At 41.8% G+C, this 26435-nt stretch overlaps 2 protein-coding genes across 2 annotated transcripts; one reads left to right on the top strand and one right to left on the bottom strand.

Annotated features, from left to right (window-relative positions):
* Window positions 1-211: 211 nt before the first annotated feature.
* Window positions 212-1593, bottom strand: LOC119726464 (protein ATP6V1FNB-like). Its single transcript, XM_038198167.1, has one exon. It carries the CDS (start codon window positions 1404-1406, stop codon window positions 867-869), a length of 540 nt encoding a protein of 179 aa, XP_038054095.1. The 5' UTR covers window positions 1407-1593; the 3' UTR covers window positions 212-866.
* A 131-nt stretch (window positions 1594-1724) lies between these two features.
* Window positions 1725-24541, top strand: LOC119726463 (F-box/LRR-repeat protein 5-like). The gene is made up of 10 exons (XM_038198166.1): window positions 1725-1903; window positions 6507-6653; window positions 7528-7722; window positions 9868-10006; window positions 12157-12363; window positions 13530-13813; window positions 14525-14607; window positions 15277-15870; window positions 19148-19390; window positions 22989-24541. The coding sequence occupies exons 1-9, from the start codon at window positions 1820-1822 to the stop codon at window positions 19374-19376; spliced, it is 1962 nt and encodes a 653-aa protein (XP_038054094.1). The 5' UTR covers window positions 1725-1819; the 3' UTR covers window positions 19377-19390; window positions 22989-24541.
* Window positions 24542-26435: the final 1894 nt, after the last annotated feature.

Raw genomic sequence — 26435 nt, 5'->3', positions numbered from 1 at the left:
TTGGTACATAATAGACTTTGATCTCCCTGTTTGATCCTTTGGTGGGCAAGGTATGCATTTTAGATAGGGCACTACAGTGTTGCCATACATGCAGTGAATGTAAACTAATAACATTGGTGAACTTGTCCACAGCGTAGGCCAGTTAACATTAAAACTACAATGATTATGAAATAAAACTAGACAACCACAGAATTTAGTACATGTGGATGAATACTGTCGAGTTTGTAAGATTTACTTTTGCAGTAACCTTTGTCTGTCTATTGCTTGGTTATGTGAACTAATACTGCTCCTACAGTTTAATACAAAGCTTGTAATAAAATGAAGAACTTTTGCAAAAGTTATAATTATGAATGACCTCATCTTCTCCTTTCTGACAGGAAAACTCCGAAAAGTGCTAAACTTCATCATGTGCCTACTTTTGCATATTCAAAATACAGAAAGAACCCCAAAGTGTTTTGTAGCTTGTGCAATCATGATTATGGTTGTACACTACCTAATCTTGAAAATAAACAATATTCATGTAACACACAATCTTGACATCAATCAAATGGAAGCCACTGATTTTAGGCGGTGGTTTCATTTAAAACATTTGCTCATATCGTTGATTTTGATTAAGTCTGCAAAAAGAAATTACACTCGGAGTGTATTACATGACACATGATTATACAAATATAAATTATGTATAATTGTTCTGAATAATTATGCAAAATGGTAAAAAATCACAAATTGGCTGCACTTTTCTAAAAAGGTAAGCAGCTTTTAACGTTTAGTCTTCGGTGGGTGATGTGGCATTGCATTAGATTGTCCGAGCTGCTGTGAAGATGTGGACAAAGTCTGGTGACATCTTGAATAGGAAGGCATCAGTGTTAGAAGATTCCATTGGTACGGTAAAAGGAGTCCTTGACGATGCGGGACCGGCCAAATGCTGGTGCCCTGAATTCCTTGACCACATCGTCCAAGCGCCAGCCGTACTCCCACGAGCTGGTGATGGGAAAATCATATTTGCTCTCAGGTTTCTTCAACTTCCTGATCTGCAGGTAGGCATACCGGCCAGTGCCCTCCTTGCTGAAGCCCTTGTAAAGCTGGTCCTTGACCACCGGTGTTACAGATCTCATTTCGACCAGCAAGGCGTCAGGGTCCTCTATGGCCGCCAAGTCTTTCTTTCTGGCCTCTTTCTTGGCCGCCAGCTCGGCCAAACTCTGCGACTTCTCGGCGGGTTTGGGGGGCTTCACGGCGGCAGCGACTTTGGGGACCATGTTGGGCCGGTGCTTGCGGGCGATACCCTGGCGTGACTCCCTGGCGAACTCCTTGCTGTATTTCTCGTGCCAGGCCAAGCGCGTGTACGCTTCCTTGTGGATGGACTCGGTCCAGAAGTTCTGGCGTTGCACGTCGAAAAGTTCCCTCATGCTGCCCGATTTATTCAGCAGGGTATATGTCAGAAATGAGGAGTAAACGCCAACAGTTTTATGTCTCAGAAATGGCTTTAAAAAGTACCAGATTATGCGCAGGAGATTTCACACAGACACAGATCAGCTGGGTCGCATGTATCGTTTTGAGGATGTTTATTGTGTGGTTACTATGGACGCACAGCATGAATGTAACCGAGATCGCAAGAGGGCGCGTTTCATTATTTACTGTAGCGGTGACGTAAAGTAAAAGGTCAATAAACTTCACTAAGGATGGTCTGATCTCCGGATTCAGGAGTGACATAGCATTATGTGATGCGGCGATGACTTGACCAAGTTCGCCATGATATCGATGGACGAATGGCGCAAAAGTTGTTACTTTTCCGTGTTTTAATTTCTAGTTATCATTAAAAATGGCACCCGCTCCGCAGGAAGTGGACGTTTTTTCTGGACCACATAGTCGTATGAAAGAGTTGGTCCGTATATATTCGGACAAGGTGGGTTCTATTGACACGGAATTCGTGGTAAATGAGTCGGGGTGGTTTTGTGAACTTGTTTCATTTTTTTGTCGGTATCTGGTCATGTTTGTAAAAATGTGTACACCATGCACGAGTCCTACTTAAAGTGATTTTGGGTCAACTCGTACCCGAGTTAACTCGTACCCGAGTCAACTCGTACTCGAGTCAACTCGTACCCGAGTCAACTCGTACCCAAGTTAACTCGTACCCAGGTTAACTCGTACCCGAGTCAACTCGTACCCAGGTTAACTCGTACCCGAGTCAACTCGTACCCGGGTCAACTCGTACCCGGGTCAACTCGTACTCCCCTCCTTTTTTTAGTTTTGAAGTACGGATGGATGGTTAACAAAACTTCCGATTTTACCCTCAAAAACGGCGACTGAGAAATAGTAGTTACGCCGCCAGAATTACAAATAAAGTTTAAGGATTAGTTGAAGGCGGTGGTATCAAATGTTGATCACAATCTGGATGAAAAGGGAAAATGTACCGTTCATCAGCAAGGGCTTCATCGCGAACGATTGTGTAGTATTTTCTCTTAGAAATTATGTTTTTTCTTTCTTTTTTCAGAGACCCTGGATCACTGAGATTGCGGAGTGACTGTGCGAACTGCTACGTCTTTTTTTTGTTCGGTCGAACATGTTTTAAGGGCATAGTTTTCTTTTTACGAATTTAGTATTTAAGACCTTTTTTTTTTTTAAAGAAAGCTGCTATTAACAAATGAATTTTGTAATGTAAAAGTAATATTTTTCAACGTTCACTCACTCCATTTTTGGCATCATTTGGCATCTGAAGAGAAAATATATTGCAGGAAACTTAAAAGAGTCACACGGACATTGTTATTTAATTTATAATGATTCTTTAATATGTTGGTCATTTTTTGTACAATTAGTTTGGTAAATGTCGTAAAAAAAAATCTTGTGCAGCTTAAATAAAGTTTCTGCGATAAGTTCAACTAGAATATTATTTTGGTAACAGAAATGTAGGATTTTTAATTATTTGTTTACATTTGAGGCATCAAGGAAGTAAACACGATAAAGGAAAATGGTGGCTCGTTTCATTCAGAGATGCTCTTTCTATAAGTTTTAGGGGACCAATTTGTTAGTTGATCCTTGGGTGTAAAAGATTGTTTGACATTAGCAAATTGTAATTCTAGTGCAAGAGAAAGTTTTATTATCTTAAACAAAACTGAGCTAATCGGGTTTCGTCCTCGAAACTTGACATCCGATTCGATTCATCATGAACTGTGTGACAGACCATCCGATCGATCGGTTTGAGTAGCAGAAAATGGTTCATCGGAAAACCACAGGATCATCTGTAATATAAAAATAAAATAAATTGCTAAAAGCATGCATACTTTGGCCGATGAGTGCGCGCACAGGCCCGGCAAAAACGATGTCACCGTGCACGGTACGACCACGTTGGCCGATGAGTGCGCGCACAGGCCCGGCAAAAACGATGTCACCGTGCACGGTACGACCACGTTGGCCGATGAGTGCGCGCACCCCCCCGGCAAAAACGATGTCACCGTGCACGGTTCGACCACGTTGGCCGATGAGTGCGCGCACAGGCCCGGCAAAAACGATGTCACCGTGCACGGACGACCACGTGGACCGGCGAGTGCGCACACGGGCCCGGCAAAAACGATGTCACTGTGCACGGTACGACCACGTTGACCAGCGAGTGCGCGCACAGGCCCGGCACAAACGATATCACCGTGCATGGACAACCGGCCATATCCCTCCGATCTTCCGTTCGTTTCACTGATTTTCTTTTCGAAAATAGGCAACTATTTTGAGCTGCAGGTACGAGTTGACTCGGGTACGAGTCAACTCGGGTACGACTTGACTCGGGTACGAGTTGACTGGGGTACGACTTGACTCGGGTACGACTTAACTCGGGTACGACTTGACTTGGGTGTCAATTTTGGGGTACGAGTTGACTCGGGTACGAGTTAACTCGGGTACGAGTTGACCCATTTCCCTTAAGATTAAGTAGGCCTACTATTATTATTAACATGATTAAATGCGTCAGCGAGCGTCAACGGTCGTCAACAAGCATCAACAAATTTGGTATATGCTTTTGAACATTAAAAGTAGCTTTATAACTTAACGTGGGAATGAGGGAAAGAATGTTGGGAAAAGATTTTGCAACCTGACACCACTTTTTTCTTCATATATCATCTCAATGAAGGTCAGTCATTGCAAAAATGATGATAAGACATGAATCTGGGACTGAGAAACATTTCCAATTTTGTTAGGTAATGACTCTCCATAGTCATAGACAGTCATAGACTTTGTACACAACCGCTGAAGTGGCGTCAGGTTACTCCTAGAACTATGAGGCTCCGCGTGAGCGGACATAGATCTAGAAGCCCGCAAAATTGCCTGCAGCACAAAACACTAATAAAGTACAAAAACGTCCATCAAAATGGAGACATTTCACACAGAACCGCTGCGCAGTTTGCCCCTATACTCCGTACTTTATCTCTTGACATACTCACGTATCATGCGCAGAACTAACATAGGTGGATTCTGTCGGTTTTTAGGCCAAAATGATGAAAAATATGCCCTTTCCGCACTGAGCCAACCTGACACTTGAAACGTGCACGCATATGATCGAGCGATGATTTTCGGTTCGCTCGGAGCGCGCCGCGGGGGGTACGGTACATGCACTTGTACGCATGCACATACTATCATTTCGCCTGTACCGCACCCCCCGCGGCGCGCTCCGAGCGAACCGAAAATCATCGCTCGATCATATGCGTGCACGTTTCAAGTGTCAGGTTGGCTCAGTGCGGAAAGGGCATATTTTTCATCATTTTGGCCTAAAAACCGACAGAATCCACCTATGTTAGTTCTGCGCATGATACGTGAGTATGTCAAGAGATAAAGTACGGAGTATAGGGGCAAACTGCGCAGCGGTTCTGTGTGAAATGTCTCCATTTTGATGGACGTTTTTGTACTTTATTAGTGTTTTGTGCTGCAGGCAATTTTGCGGGCTTCTTGATACATAGTTCTAGGAGTAGCGTCAGGTTGCAATATGTTTTCCGCCATTTGTCATGGTCGTCATTTTACCCCATAGTTTCTCTGTAAATTTAAAACCCTGACCTCTTTACAAGACATTCTTGTTGCTTTTCAACATTGCAAGCTGTTTTGGTTGGTGAGTCCAATGAATACGTGATTTTCATTTTCTCATAGGATTGGAATCCTAAAATCCACTATCACCACTGTTACATGTAGTAGGCCTACTAGTGTCCCAGTTGATTTTATATTGGGCAGTGGTCCCAAAATTTGGGACTCTCAATAATGTGTATTCCCAAAACTTAAGATAGTGAAAACATGCAACACAAGAAAATAGACTGGCACATGAAACAACCAGTCCAGCACCCCTTCAGTACTGCATCAATTAAAGAACTATCTATCTAGTACACATGTACCTAGTCTCTATTTCTACAGTATACATATACATTCTCTCCATAGTCATGCAACCAGACTACTGAAGGGTCAATCCTTTCAAAAGTTGGATATGTACCAGTCTAGTCTTTAATAGGCTTCAAATTGTAATCACTTTGCATCACTCTCAGGTGCAAATTGTTGAAGAAAAGTCTCCTTTAAAAATTGAATTGAGACCTCAAACTTGGCTGTTGAAATACTGAGGACCTTGTCTTTGCCTCATGAAAATTTTGGAGAATTTTGTCAGCTAAAGAGTGAGTAAAGTTGGCCTGAATTTGTGTTGGGCCTAATAAAAAAAAACATGTTTAGCGTCTGCTTTTTTGAAAAAAAAGGAAGGAGGCCCTTTTTTTCCCCCTCCGAAGTGGCCGCGTGACCGGAGTATTTTTTCAAGATGGCCGCCTGACCGGGCTATTTTTCAAGATGGCCACCAGCTTTTTTTTTTTAAATGGCTGCCACTTGGACTCAGGAAATGACATACCAGCTTCATATGGGCTAAATGCAACAGACAAAGAGAACAAAATGATTTCGCTGTTTCAAATGTATAATTTTTTCGGTTTAAAAAAAAAAGGAGGCGGCCTCCAAAAAGGAAGCGGGCAGGGACGCTAAACAAGTTTTTTTACTTGGCCTTGCATGTTTCTGCATTCAAGGTCCCAGTCTGATTGGGGATTATTAATGTGAAAGATCATAATCAAAATGGACACCAACATTTAGGTGCAAAAAGATGAAGACCTTATTAGTACGGCAGATAGGTGATGGGATTGTGCCTTTGATGATACAAAGCATGGAATTTGGCACACAGTCGGAGTATGTCATGAGAATGATATTTGGTTATAGGGCCATCGCAGATTTGTCCTTTGAAAAAAATAAAGGTAGAATAACAAGCAATGGCGGCCATTTTGAAACTTTTGAAAATTGCTTGTTCTACCAATATCTTTTAAAGGACAAATCTGCAAGGCCCTGTAGCCAAATGGCGGTCTTAAGACATACTCTGACTGTGTTCCAAATGCCATGCTTGTATCATCAAAGAGACAATTCCCCCAAATATTTCCCCTATCTGCCCCACTGTGTGATGTAGGCCCTACAGAGCTTGCACTGTTTAAACGCAGTTGGCTTTCTTTTCTTTGATACAGTTGACTGCGACGGATTTCTCCAACTATGCCGAGCTGCGAGGATTGCTGTGGAGTCTGAGATCCACGTTCAGGGAATTCAAAACTCATGAGTGCATCGAGAATGAGTGCATCATGCTGAAACTCAGACACAGGCTTGATTATCTCAAGGTGTGTAGTTGTGTACTAAATATTTTAGTCTTGATCCGAGACTGGAATTGTTTTTTGTTCCCCTAACCCTCCTTTTGTTTGATCAGTCACAGACAGTCAAAAAATCAATCCTGTTCCCCTGCCATTCCTTTTACACAGGCTAGTCACCAACAGTCAGATTATATTTTTTTGAATGCACTGTGACGATCAAATTCCATCAATAGACAAAAGCAGGTCACTGGTAGGCACAGTCGGCTTGCCAGTCTCCTGCAGTCAAAGCGTAGCTTTGTCGGGTTCCATAACAATCACAGCCAGTCAATCCTGCTTTATTAAGGTAAGGAGCCCTCAGCTGTTGAAAATTGGTCACCTGATTTATTTTGACTGCTGGGCTGGCCTTGTTGACATTGGCAGGCAGAGAGGGAGACAGGCACTAATGGAGCCAGGCCTGATCCTTGGCAAGGAAGGTCGAGCAACTGGGCTAGTAGAGGGTGCTGTCAACCAGATGAATCAAATCCAGTTTTGAGAAACTTGTAGAAATGATAGTTTGCCACAAGTGTGTACATGTCGAGTGAAATAATATTTAAGTTTGAAGTGTCTGGAATGATTCTTGGGGAAAATTGAATTGTTACAACTGGGAATCGATTCCTCAAAAAGTGGAATCGTGATTCTGATCCCATCTTTGGAATCGATTATATTCAATTCCGACCTGGAATCGCCCAAGCCTATCATTCCACTAAACGGACTTGTGATTTACGAACTTGAGATTTACGGACTTGAGATTTGCATACTTGTGACTGTACTTGTGACTGGCTTGTGATGGACTCGCCTACAGCATAGGTTCAAAAGACCTTGATCACAAACTCTACAGTTACAGTCTTTGCAATTTTATACACAGATTGAAAACCAAGCCGTGTACAAGATCCACTCTGACAATCGTCTGAGTGAGATGCAAGGCTTGCTGGAGGAAGGATGCAACAAAACGGAGCACTGTCACTCCCCCAGCGAGATGGTGACCATCGGTAGGAATATCAGCGACGCCCTGGAAGTCTTCACTAAGGACTTCTTGCCTCACATGCAGGAAGAGGAGGAGGTATATAATTTATTTTTATTTATTTTGGGTAATGAAACCAAGGATTCTTCAAGATGCCCATGGCACTGTAGTCGCAAGCCTGAAGAAACCTGTTGAGAGAAGACAAAAAAGTAATGTTGAGTTTAGTGGTGGGAGGATAGCCCTAGAACAAATATTTTCTGGGTTAAACCCTTGGAATCAGGCAGGATTGAATACCCAATCTGAGGAGACGGAGGTTGAGGTTACATTTTCAATGTTATTATAGTCATCAATTTGTAATATTGTAATTTGTTGTAAATTGTATTACTATACCTCATACATACTCATGATCGAGAGCCGAACTCTCACTGGTCAATTCACCATCACGTGCCAGATGTTATTCTTGCTGTTTGACAAACGCGCGCGCGGGGGATTCACGCACAGGGTAAATACGCGTGCGTAGTAGACTGTCGCATGGGTTACCCGTGCGACAGTCTACTACGCATGCGCTTTACAGAGCAATCGAGGAACTGTCGCACGGGTGCAGTAGGCACGCGCGAACATCGCCCAGGAGGGAGCGCCATGCATGGTTGCATGGTTCGCGTAAATGTTAATTTCCAGAGCTCAATGATGCCGTACTGGAGAAAGTTTACAAAAGAAAGTTGTACACAAACAACTGTATTTACAACTGTAGTAACTGTATTATATTGCAAACGAACCGAACTAGTAATTGAAGTTGAGCAACCAAAATATTCTTTTTGGTGAGATGTACAAGTTTCCCCGAATTTTGTTTTAGGTGCATATATAAAAAAAAAATCGTCAACTGAATATGTATGAGGTATAGTAAAACAAATATAACATGGTTTATTTCGGGTGGACAGTCGATATTAGCTCCCTCGGTATTGGAAGTTGACAAACTAGTTCCCTCGGCTTCGCCTCGGGAACTAGTTTGTCAACTTCCAATACCTCAGGGAGCGAATATCGACTGTCCACCCTCAAACCATGTTATATTTGTATACTGCTTTCTCTTCTTACACGGTGCCAATTATTACCCTTGCCTGGATAAGCCCAGTCAGGAAATTAAAAAAAATGTAAAATATTGGACATTATTAAGGGTGTTCATTTACGGAGAGTACACAATAATAATAATAATAAAGGATTTCTATAGCGCCAATCCATCTAGATCATGGCGCTAAGAGCAACAGCAACCAATAATAAAGAGAAGTAACCATGAATTAAATTTTAGATAAAAAACACGACCTGTTAAAGAACACAACTCTAAAATGTAAGTCTCTGGCATTGCTGTATAGATTGTTTATAAAGGTCCTCACGACAATACTGCCACATCGATGGGTCAATACAGCAAGATACAAGTGTGTACATTGAGCTCAATACATGTAGCTTTATGGTGTGAATTGCATTTTCGCAAGTGTAACACACGTGAATCTGTTTTGCTTTCCATGTAGCCTGGTTTTCATTTGAAAATTCTGCACAAATGACATTCAAAACCTTTCTTTTTCAGTGTCCGAGAAGTTACGAAGTAATATATTTTAAAATTCATTATACCTAACCCCCTAGGCCCTTGTTGCTTACAACCATCCTCAATCCTCCAAAATCCTCTAAAATTTTGCAATTCCGCCTAAATTTTTCAAAATTGTCAGACAGTCCTGCCTCAAAATGCATTCATCCTCAATCCTCCAAAGTCCTCCTCATCCCAAAATTTTGCACTCGTGTTTAAATGAAGGATAACCAATGCCAAATTCTTCAAAATCATCAGACGGTCCTGCCTCAAAATGCATTCATCCTCAATCCTCCAAAATCCTCTTGTGCTTCAATCACCATTCATCCTCAATCCTCCAAAATCCTCATGTGCTTCAATCACCATTCATCCTCAATCCTCCAGAATCCTCATTTGATTCAATCACCATTCATCCTCAATCCTCTAGAATCCTCCAAAACCGCCAGGAGGATTTTTGAGGAGTGAGGTGGGTTAGGGTTAAGGGTACTCGATTCTATAATCTGGATCGGTTCCTGATATCAGAAGTGCCGGGTACCCGGTTCCGATGCACAGCCCTAGATGATACACGTCGTAGCTCCTATACGATGTGCCTATAAGTACCATATTCTCTTAAAGTCTCGCCAGTTTCTGAGGTAAACTTGCACGCTCAATTCTTCTTCAATTTTCAGTGTTTCCAGCCGTTGCTGATGAAGTACTTCACCTATGAGGAGCTGAAGCGTATTCGCTATGATGTGCTACAGAAGCACGCCCTCCACACCAAATATTGCTCCGAGAATGACAAGGAATCGGATCTGGATGAGACATTTGGTAAGCTGGTTACATAACTTCTAATTCTTGATTGGGTTGTGTTGATGTTTTTTGCTTAAATATAATTGCCTTAATTCCACAGAATTACAAAACCGCACAGTTGATCGTAAGCAGATATATTGGCTGTCCAATGGGTGCCATCACTCACTGTGTGCAAACGTTCCATGGAGGTTACAAATGTTTTAGACATGTTTGGAATTTGTTTGATTTCTTTGAATAAATACAGAAATGCTCTGTAAATTCTCATTTAGTCACAAAAGAAAATAAAAATCATAATTTGTCAACCCTAACAGTCCTGAATTCTCCAAATTTTAATATATTTTTCACACATCCAACAACTAAAAGCAAACAAAAACCTTTTTGTTTTGTTTATATTATGAAGAGATTTTTTTCAAAAACACATACCGTAATTTTCGGAATATAAGCCGCGCGGCGTATAAGCCGCAGCACGCAAAAATCTGCAAATTAAGATTTGAAGTCGGCGTATAAGCCGCACCGGCGTATAAGCCGCACCGACCGCTGCGGTTTCAATTTTGTAAGGCCTCCAAATTCTAGTCAAAATGCTCTGAACCAGTTCCATTCACACTACAGAAGCTATTAAAAGGACCACAAAAGTTATATCAAATCATTTACAATTGATACTTTTACAAACAAATATGGGAATTGATGAGAAATAAACACCGGGAACTGCTGCTGGCTGCCCCGTCATAGCCCGGCAGCCTGCGCCACGCACGCCGGTGAATGACAACATTTTCCCACAGCACGTGAGAGAGTATGAAACCCACCGTGTGTTGTCTGACTGGAGCGCTACAAATCTTGCTTTGTGGCAACAGATGCTGATTTGTTTTGTCCTAAGAATAAACAGGTCCGTTTTTACCTCAAAACTTATCAAATTGTTGCCATTAGTTGCGAGAAAAATTCAAGTTTCGATCGTAACTTTCTTTGGAAGTAGTCAAAACGAAGCCGACATTTTAATAGACGATTCCATTAATTTTGTAAGGGGTGATTTAGTCCCTCTTTTGAGTTTTACATCGTTTCTTGAATACATTTCAAGAAAACAAAATATATTGTGACGTTGAACAACTGATTATGTAATAAAAAAATGTTTCGAACGCCATAAAAATTGTAGTGGTCTTTTTTCTTTTTTTTAAACAGCGAAAATATTGGTAATTATTGTTCCCAAGAAAGAACACCCCTTTGTTACCACAAATGGTGTGGTCCGCTGTTGGGAAAGCATGCCTGCATATCGCTGCTGCACTGTACCAGTATCACGTACGGCTGGTGGCAAGTGTCGAAGACAGCTTTCATCACCGTACTTTTTTACCGCTCGGTACCTTTACGTGAGACGTGGTTTCGGTTTGTTAATGACTTTCTTAATTTATAATTCATTTCAGCAACATATCTCTTCTTATACCAGTACATTAAATACACATGTGAATTTCATTTGTATTCTTCAAGGCTCGGCGTATAAGCCGCCCTGTGTATAAGCCGCAGTAAACATTTTCATGGGCAAAATCAACGTATAAGCCGCGGCTTATATTCCGAAAATTACGGTACATGTAACTACAGCTAAATTAATGTAGCCTTTAAGTTTGTGTAATCCGATATTTTTTTATTTACTTGAATCTGAGGATGAACAAAAGGATTTGCATGTGCAGGATTTGAACCCGTAACCGCTGAAATACCATAATATTGTTTTGCCAACTGAGTTACATGTTAGCAGTGTCTTTGTTTAGTCGGTAGAGCCCTGTTACAGCATACTGGAGATCACAGGTTCCAATCTAACTCTAATCTCACTCCAGTCACTTTCTCTGTTAACTCATTAGCAACTGTGCTACATTGTATTACATAGTGTTACCCACTGGTGAAGAATCATTAAAACATAGAGTGCACGGGCGGTTTCAGGTACTACAGTAAGTAATAGGCAGGGTGGTTTCGGGCGCTACAGTGGCTAAAAAGGTTAAGTGTAATTTTAACAGAAGGTGAACCTTGTCCATTTCTCTGTTGTGTTTCTTTGATGATTGAAACCAAGTGTACTGGAGGTCGCAGGCTCTAATCCCACTTCAATCAATTTCTTTGCTCAACCTGATTCAATTGAAAGTGACCCGATTTTGTTTCACTGTTTGATTTCTTTGATTTGAACCGAGCAGAGAAAGTGGACGAAGTCAAGGCCGAAGAGGTTCAGGACGTGTCACAGGACAAGATAGCAGGCTTGCCCTCGGAGGTCCTGCTGCAAATCTTCTCCTACTTGAACCCCAAGGAGCTGTGCCGCTGTGCCCAGGTCAATTCCCAGTGGAGTCAGCTTGCCATGGATGGGGCTCTGTGGAAGAATATTCTCCCTGTCAGATGGGCACAAGGTAAAATATGGTTAGCAGTCAACCCCTAACCCCCATCAGGTTTTCTTCAGGTACCCTGTTAACCCTTTCCTTGCAGTGGATGACTTTTGTAGACAAGGAACTACCCCCTCAAAAGGCCCTGCTGCTTACCATAGGCGACTTTAGTCGACCAGGAAACCACACACAGAACACCCTCAACACAGATATATTCACTGATGTTCAGAAAGCTGGCATGTTGCTATGTTTGGCCGCCCATATACGTCAACCACATATCAGCTGAAAGAGTGTTTTGGATGGTTCTAACGGTGTAGTTTATTCATAGTGTTACCATTACAAAAATTCAAGAAAAATGTTTCAGAAGTATCCATGCACAATTTGAGGTATGGAGTCCCATTTGTTCATGTGGTGAAATGGCTTTCACTTTGATAACTGGAACCAGATCAACAAGCAGGCATAACATTCTTATTTTTGCACATATAGCCTGGATGTTTACATCACATTCACATACAAGAGTAAAGTTCAAAGAACAAACTTTACACACAACACCTTTGATTTTGATCACTCCTTGGCAGTGAAAATCTAGTTGAAAAGTTGTGGTCCAGTTTTTACGCTCTAGTGATTTCCACATGACTAAGGCAAAAAAAATATATATTTTTGCTTCCAGTTACCTGACCTACCCTTTTTTCTTTTCGTTCTAACCCTAAAGTTTTTATTGGCAACTTGACCAAAACAAAACAAAAGCCTTTCAACAACTTCTTTACCTCAAAAACGCTTGCAACTTTTCCGCTGTCGGTATTTATTTGTTTGCCTACACACATTCGCTATTTTCGAAAAGAAACCACCATTGTTTTGGGAAGTTCCCGTCGCGATTTCATGCATTGCATTGTTGCAGTGCAGTTCAGCAATGCTGTACTGGATTCCACCGTGCACTAAATTTATAAAAGGGCAAAGAAGGTATGTTGAAAAGGCAGTTTTGCCTTGAGATTTTGAGCTGATGGATCTTGCTACACTGAGCAGGCTTGTCATTTTGACAAGTTGTGCATGTTGCTGCCTTTAGCAGGGGTTCTTTACAGAATACGGTAGGGGTTGGCATCATTGTAAAGCTTTTCTTGATTTTTTTTTTTCCTGAGAGATTTAATCGATGCAAACTAACTGTATGTGAGTGAACATGTATCTTTCACTATTAGGTGACTGGAGCTCTGTTCCTACCAACTCCGAAGATGTTGAAGACATTGTTCAGGATGACGACGAAGGGACTTATGTGACCGTGGACGAAGACGCCGACTTTGACGAATCTGAGTCCTCGGGGTACAGCGACGAGAGGGACAGTTACGAAGTCAGCCGGTCGGTGCTGCGCATCCGTCGTGAAGCCAAGATGCTGGACGGGATCTCCAAGTACCTGATTCCGATGGTCGGACGCGGAGTCGAGACACTGATGCTGTCACAGAGCAAAGGGCTCAATAATGCTGTGGTAAGGAGTTCATGGTATCCGTGGCAGTGTGGTCAAGTCATGTCTATCACAAGTCTTCACAAGGCCATCACAAGTCTTCACAAGGCCACCACACGTCCTCACAGGTCCCCACAAGTCTATCACAAGTCCATCACAAGTCTCACAAGTCCCAAAAAGTGTATCACAAGTCCTCACAACGCCATCACAACAAGTTCCCACAAGTCCATCGCAACTACATCGCAAGTATTCCCAAGTCTATCACAAGTCCTCACAAGGCCATCATTAGGCCTTACAAATCCCCATAATTCCCTCACAAGTCGTCACAAGTCCTCACAATTCCATCACAAAACCTTACAAATCTTCATAAGTCCATCACAAGTCCTCACAAGTTCCCACAAGTCCATTGCAAGTCCTCACAAATCCCTAGAAATCCTTCACAAGTCCTCGCAAGTCCATCACAAAGCCTTACAAATCCCCATAAGTCCATCACAAGAAATGTTTTTCGGTCCCAGAATCGTGTTTTTTTTTTTTTAAATTTGCAATGAGTGACCTTCATTGAGATAATATATGACGGAAAAAAGTGGCATCAGGATGCAACATTCTTTACAAAAGGTATTTTCACATCAATTCAAACAAGATCATCACAGTCTCAGGTTACATGCACAGATTGCACTTGTGTTGTCTTAAACCACAATTGTGAATTAAACCTTCTTTTTTCCTCTCCCTGTCTAGGTGTACAGATTGCTGTCCAACACTCCCAACCTGAAACACCTGGACTTGTCACTCACAAAGGTCTCCGATATTGCATTCAAAGGGTAAGAATCCCAACCAAAATGTCAGTGTAATTAGTTGGTGTCATTTAAGGGGTCGGGGGTAGAAACCTTAAAACCCTGATTATCACTTAGCTTAACCCTGCCAGATGCAACACAGCGCATCAGGTGGAAAGTCTGGTGCACTTTGATGCATTCAGCTACCAGCACCAGTGCATAAACGGCCGCTTCTGAGACAATGAGAGCTAGTCCCATTGAAGTATGCCACAGTTGTATCCTACTGCAGTTGGTGACCACGGACTCTGAGGCAGTTTGGCCTTGAGACTTTGGGACTGGGTGGGCTTGTCACGTAGACAAGTGTTGCATGTCGCTGCGTTTGGCGGGGTTTCAAGCCAAAATAGCCTGGAGGGTTAGGGTTAAAGTGTACAGTTAAGGAGCTGAAGTCAGCGTTGGACTCCTTTTGCAAAGTCTTGGGACAGTTTTCAGCATACCTGTGTGTCCAGTCCACAAACAAAATCCTAAATAATCAGACCACTCTATGTAGCCTCTAAGGTTTAATTCCTACTGTACCATGTACATGTAGCTCGATTTTCAATATATTTGTTGGACTTTGAAAAGAGCTCAACTACAAAGGTTCCTAGCCAAAAAAAGGGAGTTACGGTCAATAGGTGTGATATTTATTGACTCATGTATGACTTTTTAAATTGTAAACAGGTTCGGTAAGAATGGCACTGGGAAACATCTCAAGTATCTGAATCTTACTGGATGCACCAGTATGACTGACGCAACGCTCAAACGGCTCTCTCTTGCTATCTCCGCCCCTCTGGTAAACGAAGAGCCAAATGGCGAAACCATTGAAGGACAGTCTTGCTCCAGAGGGGGCTGTGGCAGATACAGCTGTGGAGTCATCTCGATCGACGAGCTCTCAAAGGACAAAAATGGCAAACCCAAATCTCAGTGCGCCATAAGGACAGTGAGCTCCGACTCCTATGCGGTGCACTTAAACCACACGGGTCAAGGTACCAGACCGGGAGCTGGATTGTGCCGAACAGGACGACAGCGTGGCGGTGTGCATGAAAGGCATAGCGTTTGTCAAGGAAGTAGTCGGGCACCCGACACATCCTACAGGACAGAAAGTTGTTGTGGCAGTGTAAATGGGTCTGATGATGCCCATAGGACTAGTTGCTGCGACATCTTGATATCGGACAGATCATGTGAGAGCATTGATCACCAAACTGTTAATCAATCCAGTCGACTGGAATTCCTTAGTCTGGCTGGTTGTTACAAAATCACTGATGCAGGGCTAAGGTAAGGAACTGACAAACGGTGCATTTCTAAAGGCATATAGAATCTTTCATTTACATGTATCCCAAAATTATTATCAAAAAGCTTACTCGGGTTAAAGATAAGACACAGCATTTGTGATGCGATCAGGCTAAATGAGTCGTTCGTCGGGAATTTTCATTTGGAGATACAGGCCAAAATAGGGCCACTTCATCACATCACTTCATCACATCACTTCATCACATTACAGTCGACTCCCGTTATAACAAGCTCGGTCATAACGATAACCCGGATGTAACGAGCACATTCTCCCAGTCCCGATCAATTTGTGTACATTACTATGGGGAAATATTTGGTTATTACGTGCACGGACATAACGAGACTTCGGCTATTACGACGATTTTGGCTGACCCAATGCGAGGAAAAGCATTGTTCTCAACCCATTTACAACGACATCTTTTCAAAACTACAGGCATTGCAGCTTGTCAACGACAGACCTTTTGTCCCGAAACGGGTATCATGCTACCGTCTTCCAATTCAAGCAACACACTTAAGCTTCACCCATCAATGTACCTTTGTAAAGACTTCAACCCAACGTTATTTCATCTCGCCGATCTTTTCAAATAAATTCAATGGGACTGTGATAATCGGCGCAGTGGACCGCTGGTCTAGTCGCTAATCCCCCGCTGTGGTTTCCCTTTATAGCGTGACCAGGTTTGAAGTTTGCTTACGACTGCGGTACCACGTTTCTATATTATTACAAACTAACAATAGGGGGCGCTCAGGAGTTAACTGTTAACATTGTAAGGAATAGCCTTTAGTACTACCGCCCGAACATCGGGTGCGTAATTGCTCCCAATTGTTGGCTTGTGGCTATAAAAAAAAAATACGTAGTAAAGCTAGAACACAGCATCACAAAACAAACGGCTCTTTTCAGAGCCACCACAACTTCCCAAAAGAGATAATTCAGTCTGTCTTCAAAAATAAAGTTTAAAACATACCGTGGTTCCCACCCCCAAAAAAGGTTAATCCGAAGAATAAAAAAATTAAAATTTTAAACAAATTAAGAACCCCTCCGGCCCTGCCGAAAAAAACAATCCCAATAAAAACAGGTTTCCAAGATCTTCAAACGCCCCACCACATATACATTGTACAAATTTTAATCCGAAATTATTACTTTTGTTTATTATTATTAACTTAAAAGAATCCCTCCCGACAAACAATAATCACCAATTGCTGCGAAATTACACATGGAGACACTTAAACCCGGAAGTAATATTAGCGCCCTCTCTTGCCCGATTCCAGCAAATGCAAAACGAAAGCAAAATGTCACTTGGCACGAATGTGCGCTATAGTTAACCGAAATAATTACAATTTCAAAGAATCCCTTCAGAAACAATAATACCCAACTGTTCCAAAAAGTCAACAACCAAAAGGCATCTAAGGATCAGGAGTCATTAAAACCCGGAAGTAATGCATGTATTGGCGCCCTCTCTTGCCCGATTCCAGCAAATGCAAAATGAAAGCAAAATGTCACTTGGCACGATTTGTGCGAGTGACCTACTTGCCTGATTCTTATCAGCGATGATGCCTTTTCCTCCGGATTCAGGTCCTCAAATATTGAACAATGTTCCCTTAAAGGTATTTTATTTATTTCATTTATTTAACACCATCAGTTAAATATTTAATATACATTAATAACAGACGTACATACCAACAAATGACCATCTTTTCATGTCTTCGGACTTGCGTTACACGATTAAAACACGCACGCCCATGTACCGTACCTTGTGCACAACGAATGGGGAAAACTGCGCTCCGGTTTTAGCGAGGTTCCGGCTATAACGACAGTATTGTGAAAGTCCATCGGACCTCGTTATAACGGGAGCCGACTGTACTTGGTGTTCCGACTTCCATAATTTTTTAACTAAAGATGGTATCCGCATCCCGTTTTCATATCAGTAATGCTGAGGTTGTGCTATTTTGAAGTCTGTAATAAAACAAGATTTGACCAGGGTTGACAAACGACTCATGTAGCTTGATCGCACCACATTTGCTTGTGCTGTTATTTTTAGAAATGGATGGATTTAGGGGGTAAGTATTTTATAGCAAATGTTGTTACACTGGCCTGTTAGAAGTTTTGGGTTTTTGAAAAAAAAACAAGGAAAAAATGCTGTTCTTGTTGTCTGGTTCCCTGACTCTGCTTCAAACAAAAGGGAGCAATTAATAGACGTTGGGAATTGTCAGGTCAGGGAACCAGACAAGTTGGCTTGCACCCATTCATGGATTTGTAACAGAATGCAAACAAAATGTGGATTAACTAAATTCGGTTAATTGGAGGCAGTATTTGAAAAAAGTCAATTTTTTTCCCAATGATGGTCAGCCAACCATCGTTGGAAATTGATACCAAATTCTGCTTTTCATGAAAATGAAGGCACACCAGGTGCCATGATTTCACAAGAAGCTTGAGAATATTATTCACGTACAGTCAAGTAAGATATTTCATAATAATTTGGTAGTTTTGTTTTTTGATGTTTGCAAATGTTGTATATAACCTTTAGGCCAAAAAAAAAAAAAATTGGTCTCTGGTCAGACCAATGTTCCGGAATTGACGCGGCGACGCGGCTTTTTTTTTTTTTTTTGGCTTTTTTTTTTTTCTTCAAACTTGGATTGTACAGACAAGGTGGGGTACTATTTTGTTTTTTTGGTGCCTCATGTACATTGGTGTCCTCCATAATTATCCTTGGTGCTTTCGATCATTTGCCTTGGTGCAATTTCCCATTCCTTGGTGCTATTTGGTAAAATAAAAATGAGGAGGTGCGGCAATAGAGGGCGCTGTTGAGCTACCGCGGAACATTTTGGGAAAAAACAAGACTGACGCGCATGATTAAAATCGACGCGCGCGCTGACCAGAGACCGACTTATTTTTTTTTTTTTGGCCTTAAATATACTAAACACCCTGTGAAATTATTCCATCTGGCATGCTGTCATTTAGAAGAAATCAAGGAGTGTAGTAGATTTCCAACTATCAGTCAATTGACTGATTTTTCGGAAATACTGAGTGCTACTGACGAAATCATGCATGCACGTAATGTGCAATACATCCTCCTAACTCAGCTGAACTAAAATGGCGTACAGCCTCAATTTCCTCCAAAATTCTCCAAAACGGCCTGGTTGATTTTGGAGGATCGACGAGGGTTAGGGTTGATAATTCACACTGACGAAAAACATCCATCTGGCATGGTAATTTTCAAGGCCCTCCAAATCTGAACAAATTTTGCATTCTGCATTATTCCATCAGGTACCTAGCCACCAACGGTGGCCAGCGTCACCTGAAGCATCTGGACCTCTCCGGCTGCGCGAACGTGACCTCGGCCGGTCTGAACCAGTTGGCGGCGGCTTGCCCCAGCCTGGACCACGAGGAGTTCTTCTACTGCGATAACATCTCTGAAGGACCCTATGCCAACACTGCAAGTGGTTGTCAGAACTTGCAGTGTAAGCATTTGGTCTGTTGTCGCAGTGGGGAATGAGTTCAGTTCTACAGGTGAGACTAGCATTCAAACAACGAACAGTAAAGGAAGTGTTTCCAACACTATATTTCATAAATCATGGTAAGAAATTTGGTACCCTGTAAGTCCTTCTATTACATGGTATTATTAGTTATCCCAAAAGTGCAAGTGGAACACGGAATAATATGGTGCGTCTGTGTCATATAGAACACGGGACGATATACCGAGTGCAAAATGGACTGTGGTATATGGGATAATACCACACTGTTTCCATGGATTGACCAATCACGATCGAGGATTCATGTTTGCTTGAAGATACGTAGCACTTCAGCCTTGGGAAATGGGACCCTCTTCTGGTCACTCACAGTCCCTCGGGGTGCATAGACGTGCACTAGTGACCACATTGCCAGTCTATATGTGTAAATATACTAGTTCATTAGTTGGTTGGGACATTCATGGGTAAGGTCTATCAGAAGATCAATGTACATCCTAAAGTGACTAGTCACGGTGTTCCGACTAGTTGTCAGGACTAGTTGAAAAGTACATGAGTGATTTGAATGACTCTTGTACTAAAAGAAAGATCATTAATTGGGCTTTCATGTCCTAGATTTTGATAGTACTACTGCTACATGCAGAACTTCATTAAAAGAATTGGTCCTGCCATTTGGGTTTCCTTTTCTTTTGACTCACCCTGTATGTGATTTCATTTAAATAATAATTTTGAAGTCTTTCACCAGTCGTAAATGGAGTGTTTCTACCGTAGAAACACCTAGGCCAACACTGATCGGAGCCTTTTTTTGGCTTGATAGAAGGTTAAACATTAACCTGTGACATGGAAAAATCACTGCGTCACACGGTAATACAGTGTGTGGTGCGTGCATGAACATAATGCAACGGTACCACCTGACCACCCGCTAGCTAGGTCTTGTGTTTATGGCTGACCAGCTATGGGTAGCCACATGGACAATCCAATGGATTACAACCAACATGTTGTGCCATTTTAGGGGGGGGTTCTGATTTAGTTGTACAAAATGCACTGCTTTAAAAATCACAATGATTATCTTGAGGATTGCGAAGAGAGCATAAAGTGATACCTTTCACTTGCAAGGAAAAAAGACGATAATGCCGGCTTTCTCTCATGTACGTTAGTGGAGTTTGTTGAATCATGGACATGACTGAATGGTGTCATGAATGGTGCCCTTGTCTTTCGGACTTTTTCCTCGACTTTCTCACGAGTCTGCTGATGACGAAAAGAGCATATGGCTTGAAACGTTAACCCAACTGGTTCTTCTCAGAACCACACAACTCACAAAGGGATATCATTCACATGGTGTTGCCATCCACCTGCAATTCATATTTCATGCCCACCATGCAAACCCTTTAGTCTCATTTTGCAAGTAAGCAGTGAACTTCTTTGTTGATGAGTCTGTCACCCTACAGTAATTCAGGCTTTTCAATTTTATGAAAACACTGAACATTTTTCTCATTGTAAAATTTTGTTTGGAACTTTGGATCTAAAACAAAACAGGAGGTGGTGTCCGGTAAATGGCCATGAAGTGTATTGTACATACACAGATGTACATGTACATGTACATGTGTTAACTGCAGCGCGGCCCACATTTCAGACACATATTTTTTGTTTGGCCTATTTTCCATTTGTTTTCCCCCCATATACATGTATGCCAGTTTCATCTGTGATTGCTCCGTATCCCATAAGAACTGGAATAAAAACCCAGTGACAAGGCAAGTATTCGCGACTTGTTGGGTAGTCACAACTTGTTATCACATGACTATCCAACTAGTGATTTTGACAAGATGCAAAACACAAGTCTTGAGTATGAAGCTGGATCATGCTGGGTCTTGTGTCGTATCAAGTTAAGGAGGTCTTGGTGACTTGGTCCCAGCCAAGCTGTAGCTTCCACTTGATGTTCACCAATTTCAAGCACACGAGTACCTGATTGAAAAGGACAGAGCACCGATATTAAAGGATGCTGGAGTACCATTGCCATTCTGTGCCCATTCACAGAAACGTTCCTCTCACAAGTTTGTGCACATCGTATTTCATCGAATTGGATGTGTACACTCCGTGCCACAAATGCATTCCAAGCAGTGGGCATTTGCGTTCTTCACAGACTGTTGTGAGTAGCCACAACAGTCCCGCCAATGTATCCTATTCAGTGCACACTGAATATTCCGCTCCAATGCCCACCCCCGAGTATTGAAACATACCCCGTTACAAGTTTCGGCAAGAAATATCGTACAAATACTGTTGGAATGACTCTTGCGAATCAGTATTTGTGGCGTTTGGCTGTATATCAGAAGTTGGCTGGCAAGTTTTGCCTTTGCAAATATCTAAATTTTGGGGCAAAAATAATCCCGGCGCGAGGTGGTTAATAGAAAAAGTACTTAATAACAAATCAAACTTAAACTGAAAACTCGGATTTTTGATTGAACAGAGTCAACAGACTGTATACTGAGAATTTTCTGCAAACCTAAAATCAAGAATTACCGACTTGCAAATTGCTTGAAGACAAGTCTAGTCTGGTTGCATAAGAGAGTTTTTGCATTGCAAAGATAGGTGTTCAGGGTTTAAGAAATGCTAGACAGGTCAATGGTTGATGACGGTCATCGCCAACTCAGATGTTGGAGGAAGTTGTAAGTAAACGACAAAACTAGTACAGTAGAACGTCACTGTAATGAACACAGTGGGGTCCACTAAAGATTGTTCAGTCTAGTCATATGTTACGGCCCAAGCATCTGGAACTCCATCCCACAATCAGTCTGATGCTCCACCTCAATATCCATGTTTGAATCCTCACTTAAGACCTACTTGTTTGCTTAATTCATGTTAACCCTCCTATGGTAACATGCATTGTCAGCCTGGTTATTACTTGGGTCAATATTGGTCAAGATCCCCATTGGTTTGTACACAGTAGGCCATCAGGAGGTGAGGAAGAAAATTTTGACCATTGGTGACCTCTTAAGCAAAGGGAGAGTTAATGTTCATTCTTGGTGGGTTTTTTTTTCAGACTATCAGAGAAGTCTTTGGTGCGCTTTTATAACCTTTGGAAAACGAGCGTTATAAACGTTATCATTATTATTATTATTTTGGCTGCCAGCGCTCGGTGTACATGTAATTGTACATGAAACTTGGGAGCAAATGTGGATGTTTGTCATAGCAATATGTACCGTATTGCGTCGTTCAACCGTACTGAAATGTGTACAGTGAACATTGCATGCAAACCAAACCACCCCAACCCTTCACAATCCATGTTATGTTGGAATCTGTTGGAGTGAGTACTGCACTAGTAAACTGATTATGCTTTACATGGGGTCACCATAATCAGAGTTCCACAGTTTGGGTGTTGAGTTTACCATATAGTGTTAGATTTTGCAAGAGTGAGGAAGGTTCCTAGTAAATTACTCAAGAGGGTTAGGGTTAATCTAATGTTAACAAAACAGAAAGAAAGCACTCGCATGTACCGGTATGTCCATTCATATTTATAGAGCATGAGAAATCATTCGTTATCAGCAGCCAGAATACATTATCACACCATGTACATGTAGTCATTACATGCATGTTTGCTATCATCTCACCTTATTTTTTTTGTTTTGTTCCTATTTCTTTTACAGGGACATGAAGGAGATGCCAAGGTTGACTGTAAAGTAAAGATTCCAGAAAAGTGAAGACAAGGTTTTATGCAAGACTGAAGAAACTTTTGAAGACAAATTAAGCAAACACTGAGAGCTCCAGCACATTGTGCCAGTGTGACTTCTCCGTAATGCCAGTACATGTATTTTTTACTTGGCGTAGTAGTATAAGTATACTCACTTTAATTCAAGACAATAAAGCCGTGCTCCCATTAGACTATTTTTTTTGGGGGGGGGGGGGAGATTTTACCAAGACTTTGGTAAAATCCGAATGGGTAAAATCTTACCAGGGTCGGCACTTTGACTTTTGACACAGGAAAATTTTACAGAGACAGTGCAGTTGACCAAACTATATCTTCATTTATCATAACGTATGACAAATAATGAACATGATCAACGGCCACCAATCAGATGGAAAAAGTAACCAAGTGGAAAGTTTTCCAGGCTGTTTACACTGGATTTAAGACAGCAAAAGTAACCATTGGCTCGGTGGTTTTTCCTCCAAAAAAGTCCAATGTGGACATGGCTTTAGATATCACATTTATATAACAATGCGACCTGTATATGTACACCAAGTCAGTCCGTTTGGATATACAATACAACATGGTTTAAAGGGAATAAGTGTGAAGTAGCTGATCCTGAGGTGCTGGCTGATGTTACTAACTCCTGGCGTGAAGGGGAGCGAGATAGTCAGATTCGGCCGACGTCGAGGGACCAGTAATATCACACTTTCTCCCCTGAAGCAAACCATGTTGTGTTTGTTTCATTACATCTCAAAACATATTCAGTAACCCCCCCCCCCTCCTTTAGTATGACCCAAGCTGTTTGTCCCCACCCCCTCACACTCCAATATTGTAAAGAAATTTCCACTGCTGCTAGAGTACTTGCATCGCGTGTGCCCAGTATCTACTTTTGCTTCCCTGAAGCGCCGGTAACATCGACCAATGAAACAAGCGTTACTGGTTCATAAATGTACGAGATGTGATAAAAACTAAATCTGCGTCAGTTTCTAGTCAAGTAGCGCATGTACACACTACATGTATCTGTTTTTGCTGTGAAGTATGGGTGTCCGACAGTAAGCAGTCGCCATTTAGAGTTAGCAGCTAATATAAACAACCACTAGGTATTTGCATAATTAAATATATGAGAAGTGGGGAAAAATCACTCTTTTGTACAGCTTCCCCTACTTTCCCCCTCTCAAATTGTAGGTCTGTGTGATGTTTTGGGGTTTTTGTTTTGTTTTGAACTGAACTTAGTAACAGTTGCCCAAGAGATTATGGCTTTTCTTTTGTAACCTCATTTGCAGAACATGCGATTTGGTTTCTTTTGCTGTAAAATGCTTGACTTCTTACGTTATGTAATGCAGTTGGAATAGACCTTAACTAAACCATAGAGCAAGGTTGCTCTATGAATAAACTACACTTAGAAGTGAACAGTATAATGGAGGCATGCAGAAAACATAGTTGCTACAGTGATATTTACATAGAACTTGTGTCATTTTGTGAAATAAAGACAAAATTAATTAAAGAAATGAAGTAAATTGTTGCTTGTAAATAACTTTGTATGTAGGGCTGTGCATCGAGGTCTCGATCTGATGAGATTGAATGCGCCCTCATGTGACATGAAAATGCCTTGACGCGTCGCCGTCAGCAACTTCGCTGGCGTCGACACTGGGCCACACAAATTTCCGTTCTTTAAAAGAATGTTTGATCGTCCCTCGGGTTTTCTAAACCCCAACCTATTCGAAATTGGCACCTGTCTCTGCTGAGTCTCGCAACAGCAAATAAACGTGATTAAAAATCGATCATTCGGGGATTAAAGTAGTTGCAGATCGGGCGCGCAGACTGTTGCTGGCTTAATCTTGACGACAAAAGTCGGCGACCGTTCGATGTCGGTATGGAAACAAGGCGACGAAGATGAACGGAATACACCAAGTCAAGTGTTAGTGTTACGATATATCCAAACCTGATGGCCATATTGACTGCTTAAATTAACCTGCCGACTTTTTGTTGACGGTTTGTCAATAACGTTTGTGGCTGGATCGATTCTTGCGACACCAACATATCGATCAATGCTGGTAAAAAGTCAAAACAAGAAGCTCAGAACTTTAGTCCTGTCTTAAGTGGTACCTGTATGCATGGGCGTTGCGAGGGGGGAGGGGCGCTTGCCCCCCCCCCCCCGGAAAACGAGAAGAAAAGGGGAAAAGAACCAAAAAAGGAAAAAGAGGTGCGAAGCCACATTGCTGTTAATTTGATGGGGGGTAGGGCAAATGCTCCCCTGCTCACGCTCGGGAAAATGATAAATTGAGAATATAATGGAAACAGTTAAGTAATTTGGGGGGGAATTGCTTGGTCCCCCCCCCCCTGGAAAAATTCCTGCCGACGCCCATGCCTGTATGAAACCAGAAAAGAACGCCCGAGGATCATGGACGATTCTTTCATGAAAAAGGATGCATGCGGATTATGCGCTTTAAGTATACTTTAGGACCTACATATGATCTATTTTGAATGGAGGAACCAAATTTTGGTTTCCCCATTCAAAACTTTAGATCACATGTACATCAGCTGCAGCAAACGGAGCTTGTACACTTTCTGCTATCATAATGCCTCAGTTGTTTAGAGATCCCGCAATCCTTGATTGTATGCAGGTACACATAAATGGAAAGGGGCATTGTCTTATTTTATTGAAGCGGCAGGTATTGTATTGTTGAACTTTTTTTAAACTACGTCTTATTGCACGAAAATACCAGGCATAACATTTCCATCAGGCTTCATAAATTTTAGTCTTCAGGTTATTTTTTTTACTCACAAAAATGCATTTTCCGTTTTAGGCCAATATACGAAAAAAACGTATTCTATGATTACTACATGTAGGCCTATAGTGTTTGAGAATCGGTTTCAATGGTAAAAGTGGTAACCGATAACTGAAAATATTTTGCATTATACCAATGTATAGGTACCTACATGTATACACCAACATTCTCCGTCCGCTACAGTGGACTTGACAGGCGCGGGGGGGGGGGGGGGCGGTGATTTTCCGGGGCGGTCACCCCCCCCCCCCTTCCCCCACCGCTCTGACACCCCAAAAATATATAACAATATTATGGTATAACTATAGAAAGCGCAAACCTCCGCCAAGGCTTAACGATTCCCCGCCATCATACTTATTGTCAGTACATGTACCCAAAAGAAATAATCGCATAAATGGTGAAGAATCCTGGATCCAGATCTTGATCACTTCCAAAATCTAATCGATTTGTACTTTACCAAGTATCAGGACCACCCCTACAAACCCTAAATATTCCGTCAATAACTTATTGAGTTCTCGTGTTAACAGACAAACCAATCAACCAACAAACTAACTAACCAAATCCGATAAAAACAAATTCCTGGATCCGCCCCTGCTTGATGTACCATAAAAAGGGTATTT

This window comes from Patiria miniata, unplaced genomic scaffold (assembly GCF_015706575.1).
Source record: "Patiria miniata isolate m_02_andy unplaced genomic scaffold, ASM1570657v1 HiC_scaffold_2, whole genome shotgun sequence".
NCBI classification, from domain to species: Eukaryota; Metazoa; Echinodermata; class Asteroidea; order Valvatida; family Asterinidae; genus Patiria; species Patiria miniata.
This window is presented reverse-complemented; position numbering and strand designations above follow the sequence as displayed.

Excerpts from the sequence above, each read along its gene's own strand:
- LOC119726464 (XM_038198167.1), bottom strand. The coding sequence starts at position 1,406 with ATGAGGGAACTTTTCGACGTGCAACGCCAGAACTTCTGGACCGAGTCC.
- LOC119726463 (XM_038198166.1), top strand. The coding sequence starts at position 1,820 with ATGGCACCCGCTCCGCAGGAAGTGGACGTTTTTTCTGGACCACATAGT. Across the intron at positions 12,364-13,529 it reads CCCTGTCAGATGGGCACAAG|GTGACTGGAGCTCTGTTCCT; the intron begins GTAAAATATGGT and ends TTTCACTATTAG. Across the intron at positions 13,814-14,524 it reads AAGGGCTCAATAATGCTGTG|GTGTACAGATTGCTGTCCAA; the intron begins GTAAGGAGTTCA and ends CTCCCTGTCTAG.